Source organism: Pristis pectinata, chromosome 3 (genome assembly GCF_009764475.1).
Source record: "Pristis pectinata isolate sPriPec2 chromosome 3, sPriPec2.1.pri, whole genome shotgun sequence".
In the NCBI taxonomy this organism is placed as follows: Eukaryota; Metazoa; Chordata; class Chondrichthyes; order Rhinopristiformes; family Pristidae; genus Pristis; species Pristis pectinata.
The window spans coordinates 47848115-47861022 of NC_067407.1; the positions used below are offsets into that span (position 1 = coordinate 47848115).

At 46.1% G+C, this 12908-nt stretch overlaps 1 protein-coding gene across 1 annotated transcript in view; it reads right to left on the minus strand.

Moving 5' to 3' along the window:
- The window catches only part of tmem59 (transmembrane protein 59), a 32378-nt gene that overhangs the window by 17474 nt on the left and 1996 nt on the right, over nucleotides 1–12908 (minus strand). Inside the window, exon 2 of the mRNA XM_052012173.1 lies at nucleotides 2288–2393. Within this exon, the coding sequence (XP_051868133.1) occupies nucleotides 2288–2393 (106 nt within the window). The remainder of the gene's footprint in view (nucleotides 1–2287; nucleotides 2394–12908) is intronic.

Below are 12908 nucleotides of genomic sequence, written 5' to 3' on the forward strand. Positions count from 1 at the left end.
TTTCTATTTTTCCAACCAAAATTAATAACCTTATTTTCCCAGTTCCTTTTTGTCCACTAAGGCATGCATATCTCCTTACAGACCCTTGGCATTGTCAACACAGCCCACTTTTCCCATTCAGCCTTGCATCATCAGCAAACATGGATAAGTTACACTGTCTGTCTTCCAAGTGTTTAATGTGGATTACCTAGTACTGATCCTTGTGACACCCCACTGAAAATTACCCTTTTATTTTGACCACACACAAGAACTGTGAAGAGTAGGCCATTTGACCCCTCATGCCTGCTCCACTAATCAATGAGATCATGGCTGACCATTAAAACTCAACAGCATTTCGGTCTAATAATTCTACTGTCAGTATTGACTATTCTATGCAACTCAAGCCACTATTGCCCTCTTGGTTAGAGAATTCCTGTGATTTACTATACCAAGGTGAAGAAATTTCCTCCCATTTGTGTCCTAAATGACCAAGCTCCGATTTTGAGATTGTGACAGTTTTAGATGCCCTGGCTTGACATCTACCCTGTTAAACCCCATAAGGCTTTTTATATTTTAATGAGATCACCCATTGTTCTTCTAAAATGTGAAAGCCCATCTACATAACCTTTCCGCATAAGACAAATTGTACCCATGCCCTCCCTTCAACCCACTTGTTCACAATACAGGTAGTTCTGCTGTAACACAAGCTTCCATAATGCAAATTGTTTATAATGTGATTGATAGATTAGGAAACACTGTTTATATTACAAGGGCTGCAATGGCTATAGCACAATCATGACTGAGAAAACCTGTTTAAATCTGTGCTTTGAAGGCAACAACCTGTTCTGCTACTAACACGACATTCCATAACGTGAGGTTTCATTGGAATGTGACTACCAGTTATAGCAGAACTACCTGTATTCCAGGTGCATTCTCACCAGGGCCCTGTAAAATTGCAGTAAGATGTTGCTACTCAAATCCTCTTGAAATAAATGCCAACATACCATATGTCTTCCTAATTGCTCGTTGTACCTGCACAGTAACTTTGTGATTTGTGTACAGGGATACCCTGCTCCCTCAGAAAACATCTTTAGACTGTGCACACTTCTAAACAAAAAAAAATGCAGAGCTTTTCTTTTTTCCTCAAAAATGTATAACCTCATTTTTTTTGACACTATTTCATCTCCCATGTCTTTACCCTTTCACAAAACCACCTAGCTTTGCACCTTCAGCAAACTTGGATATGTTGCACTTGATCCCCTCATCCAAATCATCAAAATAGATAGTGAAGATGTGGGGCCCCAGCACCAATTCCTGTGGCATCCTACTGGTTACAGCCACCAAAAAAACCTACTTATTCTAATTCTGTTTTATGTCCTTCTTTGTTTTGTTTTTTTAAAATGTTTCTTCTGCTTTGAAGATGGATATAAATGTCTAATATTTCCTCCCTCCCTTCCTCTCCCCACCAAAATATCATTTCTTCCCACCTCTTCCACCAAGGATCCCATATTTACCTTAATTACACCCTTTATAATTAAACATACATGTAGAAGCTCTATGAATATAAACTAGCAAGACATAAAAACAGATTCTATCAGCTTCTATAATTTTTTTGGTCACTTTTCAATGTGTTTCAAATGTTCAGGTTTGCCAATCATTTTGGCAATATCACAAGCTTTAAAAACCTTTTGTCATAATCACATTCCCCATGGAGCTCTTTCTTCTCAAAGCAAATGTATATTCATTTAAGTATAATGAAGTATTCCTTAAATGTCTGTCATTGTTTAGCTATTAATAAATATTTAACCCTATTTCACAGGCACCACTAGGATCCCTGTACAAGTCTAAATTTTACAAACACCATTTTGCTAATCGTGCCTCTGTCCAATTCAATATAAAAATTCTACTAAGAATCTCTTCCTGGAAAATTACTATCATATTACAAGACTAAAGTAATACTTTATAGCTGCTTTCCACATTGTAATAGTTTAGGAAGCTGTCCCTGATGCATCATAGAATGCATCTGTCAAAACCCTAGCTGCTTTGATTTGCGAGTCTGTACAGTCAGTACAAAGATCAAAGTGCTTGTGATTTTTGTGTTACCCATGCTACAAAATTATCTTATTGTTGTTAATAATCTCTCCAGCAGTGTGAGCTACTACTTCTGATTGCCATTCAGACTGCTACTACTTGCATGGTCAGAAAGAATTCCTCCTTAATGCATTTGACATTTTTCATTACCACCTGTTTAATCAAAAGTTCTGTATAGCACCATACCATATTGTGGCAAATCAGTTTGCAATCTTACCAGATTCACATTCATTCTTGGTTCTGTTCAATTCAGCGCCATCATCCACAAATTGACAGATGGAGAAGAGCCTGCAGCCTCTTTGACAAGCATAGAGCTCTTCCTCCTGCCATAAAGGAAAAGAGAAAAATGCTTAAATAACGAACTTCCACCAGCAGCAATTGATATCAATTCAAAGTTAAAATTGGTAGGTGGGCGAGAAGGAAGATTGAATGTTAAAATTGCACAAGTCAACACACAGAAAATAATAAAAATTAATGCCTTCAAATTGAAGTTACAGTTGCTAAGAGCTTAATTTTTTGAGACAAATGACTAAAGTATGGCTCGAAATGACACCTGCTTACTTAGGCATGTATGCCACTAGCTGATCTAAGCCGTATATTCAGTGTACAAGTTTTGCTTTAAATTTGAATTTTTATAAGTTCTCACTCTAAACAGAAATATCTCAGTTTTTGTAGGATCTCAGGAGAAGCGCCACTCTAACTGTTTTGGAAAAAAAGCATGGGAATTTTGTGCTTATAAAGGAACAATGACAAGGCTGGGAGCTGCATATATTAACACTATAGCAAGGCAGAATGTCAATCAAGTTTCTTGACCACAATGCTGCAAGTAATTCCCCACGCACATAGCGTGCATACAATAATCCCACCACTTGCTGCAATTTTCAGGAGAAATTGCATCAATTTTGTTTCCTCAAGTCTTTAAAGACTGTTTTTTGAATGAATTCACTTTGTTTGCCATACAAAAGGCTGCTTACTGCAAGTCACATAACCAGTCCTATTCCAACTTGCTCACCAATACATCAGCCATATTTACCTTGAATGTTGGCTGCATCCATAACCTATGCACTTACTGATGAATTACTTCAGCTACACACAAGATGTTAATTAAATTATTAGAAGGATTTAAATGGATTTCTCAACCACACAGTTGACAAAGATGCCAAGCAGATTCCTGCACTCTAGATGTCCATAATATTTCTTTGAAAAGATGGTGTTTGATTCTGAGAATATCATTAAGATTGCAAGATTTCTTATCCCTGGATGAGCAATGAAACTGCTCATGGCTGTGAATCTCAATTTGTTCAAGCCAGCATCTGCAGGAGTGTCATGACAAATGCAAGCATGGGACAATGAAATAAGAAAATGGGAAGGATCTAAAACATACTTAATATACAAGATAATTCCTAGTGAATTTTATAAACTAAAAAATAAGTAGAACAGTCAAATTAAAGGCAGGATTGAAGTAATGGTTCATGGCAGTTCAATGCACAGCACAGTCCTACTTCCCAAGATGAAGAATCATGTTTATAAATCAAATCTTCAACTAAAAGAGGACACCAACGCACAAGCAGACTCAAATTTTAACTGGAAATTTAATTGTTCATGGGGCATGGGCATCACTGGCTAGCTGTTTCTGCTGTTTCTGGCCATTTCAGAGGGAAATTAAGAGGCAAGAATATTACTGTCAATCTGGAATTACATAGATCAGACCAGGCAAGGGTGGTAAATCTTCTTCTGAGGAAAATCAGATGATGTTTTTAAGGACACTTTAATAGTTTCATACTGACTGTTACTGATACTTATTGTATGTTTTAAAATTCAGGATTTATGAAATTCCCCAAATGTCACTGGGATTCACATTTGCATCTCTGGATTATTAGATAAACCCTCAGCATACTGGTCCAATAATTCACTATGCCACTGCAGAAAAAGCCATCTGCTCAATAGTAACAGTTCTTTAATCCTACTTGTTACAAAAGAATGAAGGAACTACTTGACAATGGAAAAAGACAATTGGTGAAAGAAATTAAATAAAAATGAAATAAGGGCGACTACAGGTCATGTTGGAGTTAAGTACACAATTTGTACAATTGTGTTACTGAGTGAGAAATCACTCCTTTTAACTGAGAAAAATTAGTTTCGTGAGCCCTAGCCTTTAGGATTGATAACATGGCAGTTAATGTTACCCATAAGGGAAAAACCAAGTATGTCGTTAATTTTGAATCCAAGTTCAAATTCAGCCTGACTAGTAGAATAAAAGGTGCAGTGTCCAATGCTATAAAGTACTGTAGCCGAACACGGCGTGTTGCTGAAAGGAAAAGTCAGAGACGTGGAGGCTGAACCGGAGCACACTTTACTGAGAGAAGCAAAATGCGCGCGTGCGCAAAAGTACCCGAGAGCCTCTCCGGCGGACGTGATGTAAGGTTCCTGCCGGAAGGCCCGCGCCGCAGTTAGCCTACGACGCGCTTTTGCGCGGCCGCCAATGGCGGTTCGAGTTCCGTGAGTATGGGCCACTACACCCCCCCCCCCCCCAGAAACGTCCATCGGGGGCATGGGACCCCCAGTCTGTGTGTCCCTCTTGGGTGGCCTGCCCCGCCGGCGCAGTGAGGGTACCTTCACCAGCTGCTCAATGTCCAAATGCGCCAGTTTGAGGCAGTCCACTGTGAAAGTCTCCTCACGGCCACCCACCTCCACCACACACGTAGATCCGTTGTACCAGATCAGCTTGAAGGGTCCTTCGTACAGCTTCTGTAGAGGTGACTTGTGCATGCCCCTGCGAATGAAAATGTACTCACAGTCCCGGAGGTCCTTAGGGATAAAGGACAGTGTAGTGCCATGTCTGGAGGTCGGAACCGGTGCCAAGGTCCCTACCTTGTCCCGCAGCCTCGTCAGCACTTCTGCCGGCATCCCAACTGGACCTTGGGCCTCTGGCACAAACTCGCCCGGGACCGTCAGGGGAGTGCCATAGACCAACTCCGCCGAGGTGCCCAGGTCCTCCTTGGGGGCAGTGCGGATGCCCAGTAAAACCCAGGGGAGCTCATCTGTCCAGTTGGGCCCTCTGAGGCGTGCCATCAGGGCTGACTTGAGGTACCTGTGGAACCGCTCGACCAAACCGTTGGACTGTGGGTGGTACGCCGTGGTGTGATGTAGCCGGGTGCCCAGGAGCTGCGCCAGTGCTGTCCACAAACCTGACGTTAACTGTGCCTCTCTGTCGGAGGTGATGTCCACTGGGAGTCCGAACCTGGCGATCCAGCTTGCGATGAGCGTCCTGGTGCAGGATTCGGTGGACGTGTCTGCTAGCGGCACGGCCTCCAGCCATTTGGTCAACCTGTCAACCATGGTAAAGATATACCTGGTGCCCCAGGAGATGGGCAGAGGGCTGACGAGTGTACACAGGTCCTGGCCCAGTGTCCGACCTGCTTGCGCAAACCGTGCCAAACAAATTTGTCTGCTACCAATTTGATAGACGCCCGGATGGACGGGTGGGCCAGGCCGTGTAGCGTGTCGAACACCCGTCGCCTCCATGCTGCTGGTACCACAGGCCAAGGTCTGCCAGTAGACGTGTCGCACAGGAGCCGAACTGCTGTCGGGCCAACGGGGACGTCCTCCAACTGAAGTCCCGAAACGGCGGTGCGGTAGGCCAGGATCTCGGTGTCCGCCTGTGCTGTGTAGTCGATCCCTGGGGCTGAGTGGATGTGGGGGCGGGACAGCGTGTCGGCGACCACGTTGTTCTTCCCTGCGATGTGGCGGACATCTGTGGTGAACTCCAAAATAAAGGAGAGGTGCCTCTGCTGCCGAGCCAACCATGGGTCTGATACCTTTGCAAGGGCAAAGGTGAGGGGCTTGTGGTCTGTATACACGGTGAAATCCCTTCCTTCGAGGAAATACTGGAAGTGCCGGATAGCTAGGTAGAGCGCTAGCAACTCCCTGTCGAAAGCGCTGTACTTAACCTCCGGTGGTCGCAGATGTCGGCTGAAAAAGGCGAGCGGTCACCACTGGCCCTCGACAAGCTGCTCCAGGACTCCCCCGACCGCCGTGTCGGAAGCATCGACTGTGAGCGCCGTGGGTACATCGACTCTCAGGTGTACTAGGAGGGCTGCCTTCACCAACGCCTCTTTGGCTCGCTCGAAAGCCTCCGTGGACTCCGCGTCCCATGCCACCTCTTTGGCCTTGCCAGCCATCAGACCGAACAAGGGTCTCATGATGCGCACCGCCGCCGGCACGAACCGATGGTAGAAATTTACCATCCCCACAAACTCTTGCAGGCCCTTGACCATGCTGCATTTGGAAAACTGGCGGATGGCCTGGACCTTGTCCAGTAGAAGGGTAGCTCCATGCTGGTTGACCCTGTGGCCCAAGAAGTCGATCTCCATCAGCCCGAACTGGCACTTCGCTGGGTTGATTGCCAGTCCGTGGTCGCTCAGGCGCTGGCAGAGTTGGCGCAAATGTGCCACATGCTCTTTGCATGACTTGCTGGCCACCAGGATATCGTCTAGGTAAATGAAGACGAAATCCAGGCCTCGCCCCACCGAGTCCATAAGCCTCTGGAAAGTCTGGGCGGCGTTCTTGAGGCCAAAAGGCATCCTTAGGAATTCGAACGACCCGAAGGGGGCGATGAGGGCTGTCTTGGGCACATCATCAGGGTGCAAGGGGATCTGATGGTACCCCCAGACCAGGTTGATTTTTGAAAAGATGGTCGCCCTGTGAAGGCTTGCCGTGAAATCCTGGATGTGGGGCACTGGGTATCGGTCGGCGGTTGTGGCGTCATTGAGTCTCCTGTAGTCCCTGCAGGGCTTCCAACCTCCTGCGGACTTGGGCACCATGTGCAGTGGAGATGCCCAAGGGCTGTCCAAGCGGCGGATGATCCCCATCTCCTCCATCTTCCGGAACTCCTCCTTGGCGAGGTGGAGCTTGTCGGGTGGGAGCCTATGGGCTCAGGCATGCAGCGGCAGTCTTTGTGTGGGAATGTGGTGCTGCACGCCGTGCTTGGGACCGGTAGTGGAGAACAGTGGGGTGATGATGGAGGGGAAATCCACCAGCACCTTGGTGAACTCGTCACCCGAGAGTGTGACGGAGTCTAGGTGGAGGGCTGGGAACTGGGGTTCTCCGAGCTGGAAGGTCTGGAACGTCTCGGCGTGGACCGAACGCCGGCCCTTCAGGTCAACCAGAAGACGGTTGGCCCGTAGGAAATCCGCCCCTAGTAACAGCCGTGACACCGCTGCTACCGTGAAGGTCCAGGTAAAACAGCTGGGTCCGAAACGCAGCAGGATGGTACGCGAGCCGCATGTCCGGTTGGTGGTACCGTTCGCAGCAGTGAGGTCAGGGCCTGGGACCATGTTATGGGTGTCTATGCTCGGGGGGGGGGGGGGGGGGAAGGACGCTAATTTCGGCCCCGGTGTCCACCAGGAAGCGTCACCCGGAGTGTCAATCCCAAAGGAACAGGAGGCTGTCGCGATGGCCAGCCGCCGAAGCCACTAGCGACGGCAGGCCCCGGCATTTCCCGGAAAGGCACACGGTGGATGGCAGCAACGCGCGTTTGACCCCCATCTCTGATGGTAAAAGCACCATTGATCCAAACCCTCATCCTTGTCCCCCCCGGGTCTCAGTGGCTTCGGTTGTGGGGTCTTGGCCTTAGGCTGCGCGGTCGTGGTTAAGCAGATGGAAGCCGCTCCCCGCTGCTTACCCTGCCACAAAATGTCTGCCCTGGTCGCGAGGCTGCACGGGTCACTGAAATCTTCACCTGCGAGGAGGCGGCGAATGTCCTCTGGTAGTTGCTCGAGGAACAACCGGTTGAATAAAAGGCAGGGCTCATGGCCATCCATGAGCGCCAGCATGTCGTCCATCAGCTCGGATGGCTTGCAGTCACCCAGGCAGTCCACGTGCAGAAGCCACACAGCTCGCTCGCGGCGAGAGAGTCCGAAAGTGCGGATGAGGAGCGCCTCAATCTGAGCATACCTGTCCTCCGTTGGTGGATGGGGCAGGAAGTCGATCATCCGACCTGCCATGTCCTGGTCGAGTGCGCTGACCACATAGTAGTACCGCATGGCATCAAATGTAATGCCTCTGATACTGAACTGGGCCTCAGCCTGCTCGAACCAAACGTGGGGCTGAGCGGCCCAGAAAGTCGGGAGCTTGAGTGAGACTGTGTTGTGCGAGTCATTGCAATTCATGTCGTGGGTTCCAGATACCGTCTGGAAGCATCGGGGTCACCAAATGTAGCCGAACGCGGCACGTTGCTGAAAGGAAAACTCAGAGACGTGGACGCTGAACTGAAGCACACTTTACTGAGAGAAGCAAAACGCACGCGTGCGCAGAAGTACCCAAGAGCCTCTCCGGCGGACGTGATGCAAGGTTCCTGCCGGAAGACCCGGCCCATGGTTAGTCTACGGCGCACTCCTGCGCGTCCTCCCGCGGCTGCCGATAGCGGTTCGAGTTCCGTGAGTACGGGCAGCTACAGTACCCTAATGAAATGAGTTTGGACAGTCTTGGTACACTTTCTAGTGAGCAGGAATTAACAATAAAATTGTCTGAGATATATCGTAACTCTACAGGTGGCCAATAAAAAAAAACATTAAAATCAAATTATTTTACTGATCTTGTAAAAGGTGATGTATGGTCGAGACCGAGATGTAGTCGTCTTTGGCTGGAAATGTCCTTTATGTTTACACTAGAGATCAGTTTTATCAACCATCACCCCTGATATTGAGCAGAAGGTTACAAAATTACCATATTAAATTGTATTAACATTTTGTGATAAAAAATATCATGGCTGTACAAGACATCTTTGAATAGTTGAGTACTGTTTGGAGTAAAATTTCCCAGAGCACTGCAGTTCCACCACCAATTGTTGGCACTTTGTGTATAGAAACCAAAAGCAGGGTCATAATTTTAAGGTGATTGGAAGAAGGTATAGCGGGGATGTCAGTGGCAAGTTTTTTTTTTAAACACATAGAGAGCGGTGGGTGTGTGGAACGCACTGCCGGCAGAGGTGGTGGAGGCAGATACATTAGGGACATTTAAGAGACTCATAGATAGGCACGTGAATGAAAGATAAAATGGAGGGCTATGTGGGAAGGAAGGGTTAGATAGACCTTAGAGTAGGATAAAATGTCGGCACAACATCGTGGGCCAAAGGGCCTGTACTGTGCTGTAATGTTCTATGTTCTAATAATACTACCGATTATGAAAATTCAAAAACAAAAATAGAAAATGCCTATCAAGAAGAATCCGAGAGGAGAAAAAGAGTTGTTTCGGATTGGTAACCTATCACCACAACTGGGAAAAATTAGAAAATGGGAAAAAAAGGGGGATAGGGTAAACCAAGGAGCAGACAGAATAAGAAATTAATTGGTAATTGGTTTATTATTGTCACATGTGCCAAGGCACAGTGAAAAACTGTTTTGCCTGCCATCCATACAGATAATTCTTGTTTTGGGAGTGGCAGTGTTTGAGCTGCAAGTGCCATGGGTGAGTACAAGTACTGAGGCTTTGGTTCAAGAGACTTTGGCAAAAGGGTGCAAAGCAGCAGAATCAGCTAAGTGCAGACAAGGTTTTCCTTAGAATTACTCTTCCTATTAGAGCAGCTGGGATGGCAGTTCGGGCAGTGGCTAGCTCCTCGTGCAGGATGTAGGAGAGCAGGGACACTGCCTCAGCTGCACTCAGAGGGGACATAATGGAGGGCTCATCCACCAATAATAAGAAAGATGCATCAATTGGATGGGATTATACTACAGACACCGCCCCCCCCCCCCCCACCACCCCCAAATCCAGGAGGGTTTCTTGAATCAGTATGTAGATATTTCAAGAGGAGGGACCATATTGGACCTGGTGTTAGGAAATGAGCCTGGCCAAGTGACTGACCTTTCAGTAGGAGAACATTTAGGGAACAGTGAACTCCTGAAGTTTTAAGATAGTTATAAATAAGGATAAGAATGGACCTTGCGGGAGAGTATTAAATTGGAGCAGGGAAAATTACAAGCTATTAGGCAGGAATTAGGGAGAGTTAATTGGGAACAGCTATTTTTGGGCAAGTCCACATCTGACATGTGGAGGGTGTTTAAAGATCAACTGCACAGAGTACAGGACAGGTATGTTCCAGTAAGAAGGACAAGGATGGCAAGGTAAAGGAACCTTGGAAGTTGAGAGAATTTAGTCAAGAAAGAAAAGGAAGTATATGCAAGTTTTAGGAAACTAACATCAAACACAGCCCTTGATGATTATAAAGAAGCTAGAAAAGAACTCAAGAGGGGATTTAGGAGAGCCAGGAGGTGCCATGAAAAGTAGGATTTGGCAAGTAGGATTAAAGCGAACCCCAAGGCATTCTATACATACATCGAGCAAGAGGATAACAAGAGAGCGGGTAGGACCACTCAAGGATAGAGGGAACATGTACTTGGAGGTGAAGGATATGGGTGAGGTCCTAAATGAGTACTCTCTGCATCAGTACTTACCATGGAGAAATTAGTGGACGATAATGAGATCAATGTGGAGCACGCTAATATGCTAGGCCATTTTGAGATAAAGAAAGATGTAATATTGGGTCTCTTAAAGAACATTGAGGTGATTATCCCCAGGACCCGATGGGATATATCCCAGGTTATTAAGAGGCAGGAGAAGAGATTGCTGGGGTCTTGACCAAGATCTTAGTGTCCTCTCCCACCACAGGTGAGGTCCCAGAGGACTGGCAAGTAGCTAATGTTGTTCTGTTATTCAAGAAAGGAAGTAGGAATAATCCTGGGAACTATAGACTGGAGAGTCTCAAGTCAGTGGAAGGGAATCTATTGGAGAGGATTCTTAGGGATAGGATTTATGAACATTTGTAAAACCAAGGGTTAATTAGGGGCAGTCAGCATGGCTTTGTGCAAGGGCAAGTGATATCTTACTAACTTAATTGAGTTTTGAGGAGTTGATGAAGATAGAGCTGTGGATGTTGTCTGCAATGACAAGATCCCTCATGATAGGCTCATCAAGAAGATTAAGATGCATGGGATTCATGGTGATGGCCATCTGGATTCAGAATTGGCTTGCCCATAGAAGACAGTAGTGGTCGATGGGACTTTTGCTGGTTGGAGGTCCATGACTAGTGGTGTTCCACAGGAATCCATACTGAGACCTCCACTGTTTGTGTTATATATAAATGACCTGGATGAAAATGAGGAGGAGTGAGTTAGTAAGATTGCAGATGATTCAAAGATTGGGGGTGTTGTAGACAGTGTAGAAGATTGCCAAAGGATACAGCGGGATATAGATCAGTTGCAGAAATGGGCAGAGAAATGACAAATGAAGTTTAATCTGGCCAAATGTGAAGTGTTGCACTTAGGGAGATCAAATGTAAAGGGACAAGACACTATTAATGGCAGGACCCTTAACGGTATTAATGTACAGAGGGATCTTGGGGTCCAAGTCCACAGCTCTCTGAAAGTGGCTGCACAAGTTGATAGGGTGGTAAAGAGGGTATATGGCATGCTTGCCTTTATTAGTCGAGGCATTGAGTTCAAGAGTCAGGATGTTATGTTGCAGCTTTATAAGATTCTAGTTAGGCCACATCTGGAGTACTGCATTCAGGTCTGGTTGCCCCATTATAGGAAGGATGTGGAGGCTTTGGAGAGGTTTACCAAGATGCTGCCTGGACTAGAGGGCATGTGCTACAAGGAGAGGTTGGACAAACTTGGGTTGTTTTCTCTGGAGCAGCAGAAGCTGAGTGGAGACCTCAAAGATTATGAGAGGCACAGATAGACAGCCAGCATCTTTTTCGCAGGGTCGAAGTGTCTAATATCAGAGGGCATGCATTTAAGATGAGGGGGCAAGTTCAAAGGCAATGTGCGGGCAAAGTCTTTTTTTTTTGAAAACACAGAGTGGTGGATGCCTGTAATGTGCTGCCAGGGTTGGTAGTGGAGGCAAATACGATAGAGGCGTTTAAGAGGCTCTTAGATAGGCACATGAATGTGCAGAGAATGGAGGGATATGGACACTGTGTAGGCAGAAGGGTTTAGTTTAGTTAGGCATTTAATTACAAGTTTAATTAGTTTGGCAGAACATCATGGGCTGAGCTGCCCATTCCTATGCTGTACTGTTCAATGTTCTATTTTATCACATCAGTACAGAAGTAGTACAAGGGAAAAGCAAAGTCTTTGGATAGGGTGGAGATGAGGTGAAATTAAATGACAAGAGTAGTGGTGATGCCAGAATAAAGATACAAAAGCTACACACAAAAAACACAATCTGGTATGGAGCCAGAAATAGATGATGACAACTAAAATGCAAATTTAAAAGGGGGGGGGGGGGGGAACAGGGAAACAAAGCAATGCTGGAAATGAGTGATCCAAGACTGGATTGGCAAATCATCTGAAATTGTTAATCCAATACTGTCTAGAAGGCTAACGTGCAAACTAGAAGCTGAACTGCTGTTACTTGACCTTGCTTTGTTGTGCAAGATGAGACATCAGGGTGATTGTGAAATGGATGTGAGTGGGTCTCCCCAATGTAGAGGTGACCACATAACGAGCACCAAATGCAGTATACACAATTGCAAGAATGAAAATAAATGCTGCTTCAGCTGGAATGAGCATTCAGAGCCTTGGGCAGCAGGAAGGGAAAAGGTAAAAGGGTAGGTATTGCACTTCGTTGAGTTGGATGGAAAGATGTCACAAGATGGGTACATTGGTGGAGATGGCACAGTGAACCAGAGCATTCCAGGGAGGAAGCAGTCCTTTCTAAATGTGAGAAAGGAATATGGGGGCCAAATGGCATGCTCCTGTTTTTATCTTATTTCTTATATTCTTAAGTCTTTTTTAACCCTAGTCCTGAGAAAAGGTTTTGAGATGTACTGTAGCCCATTT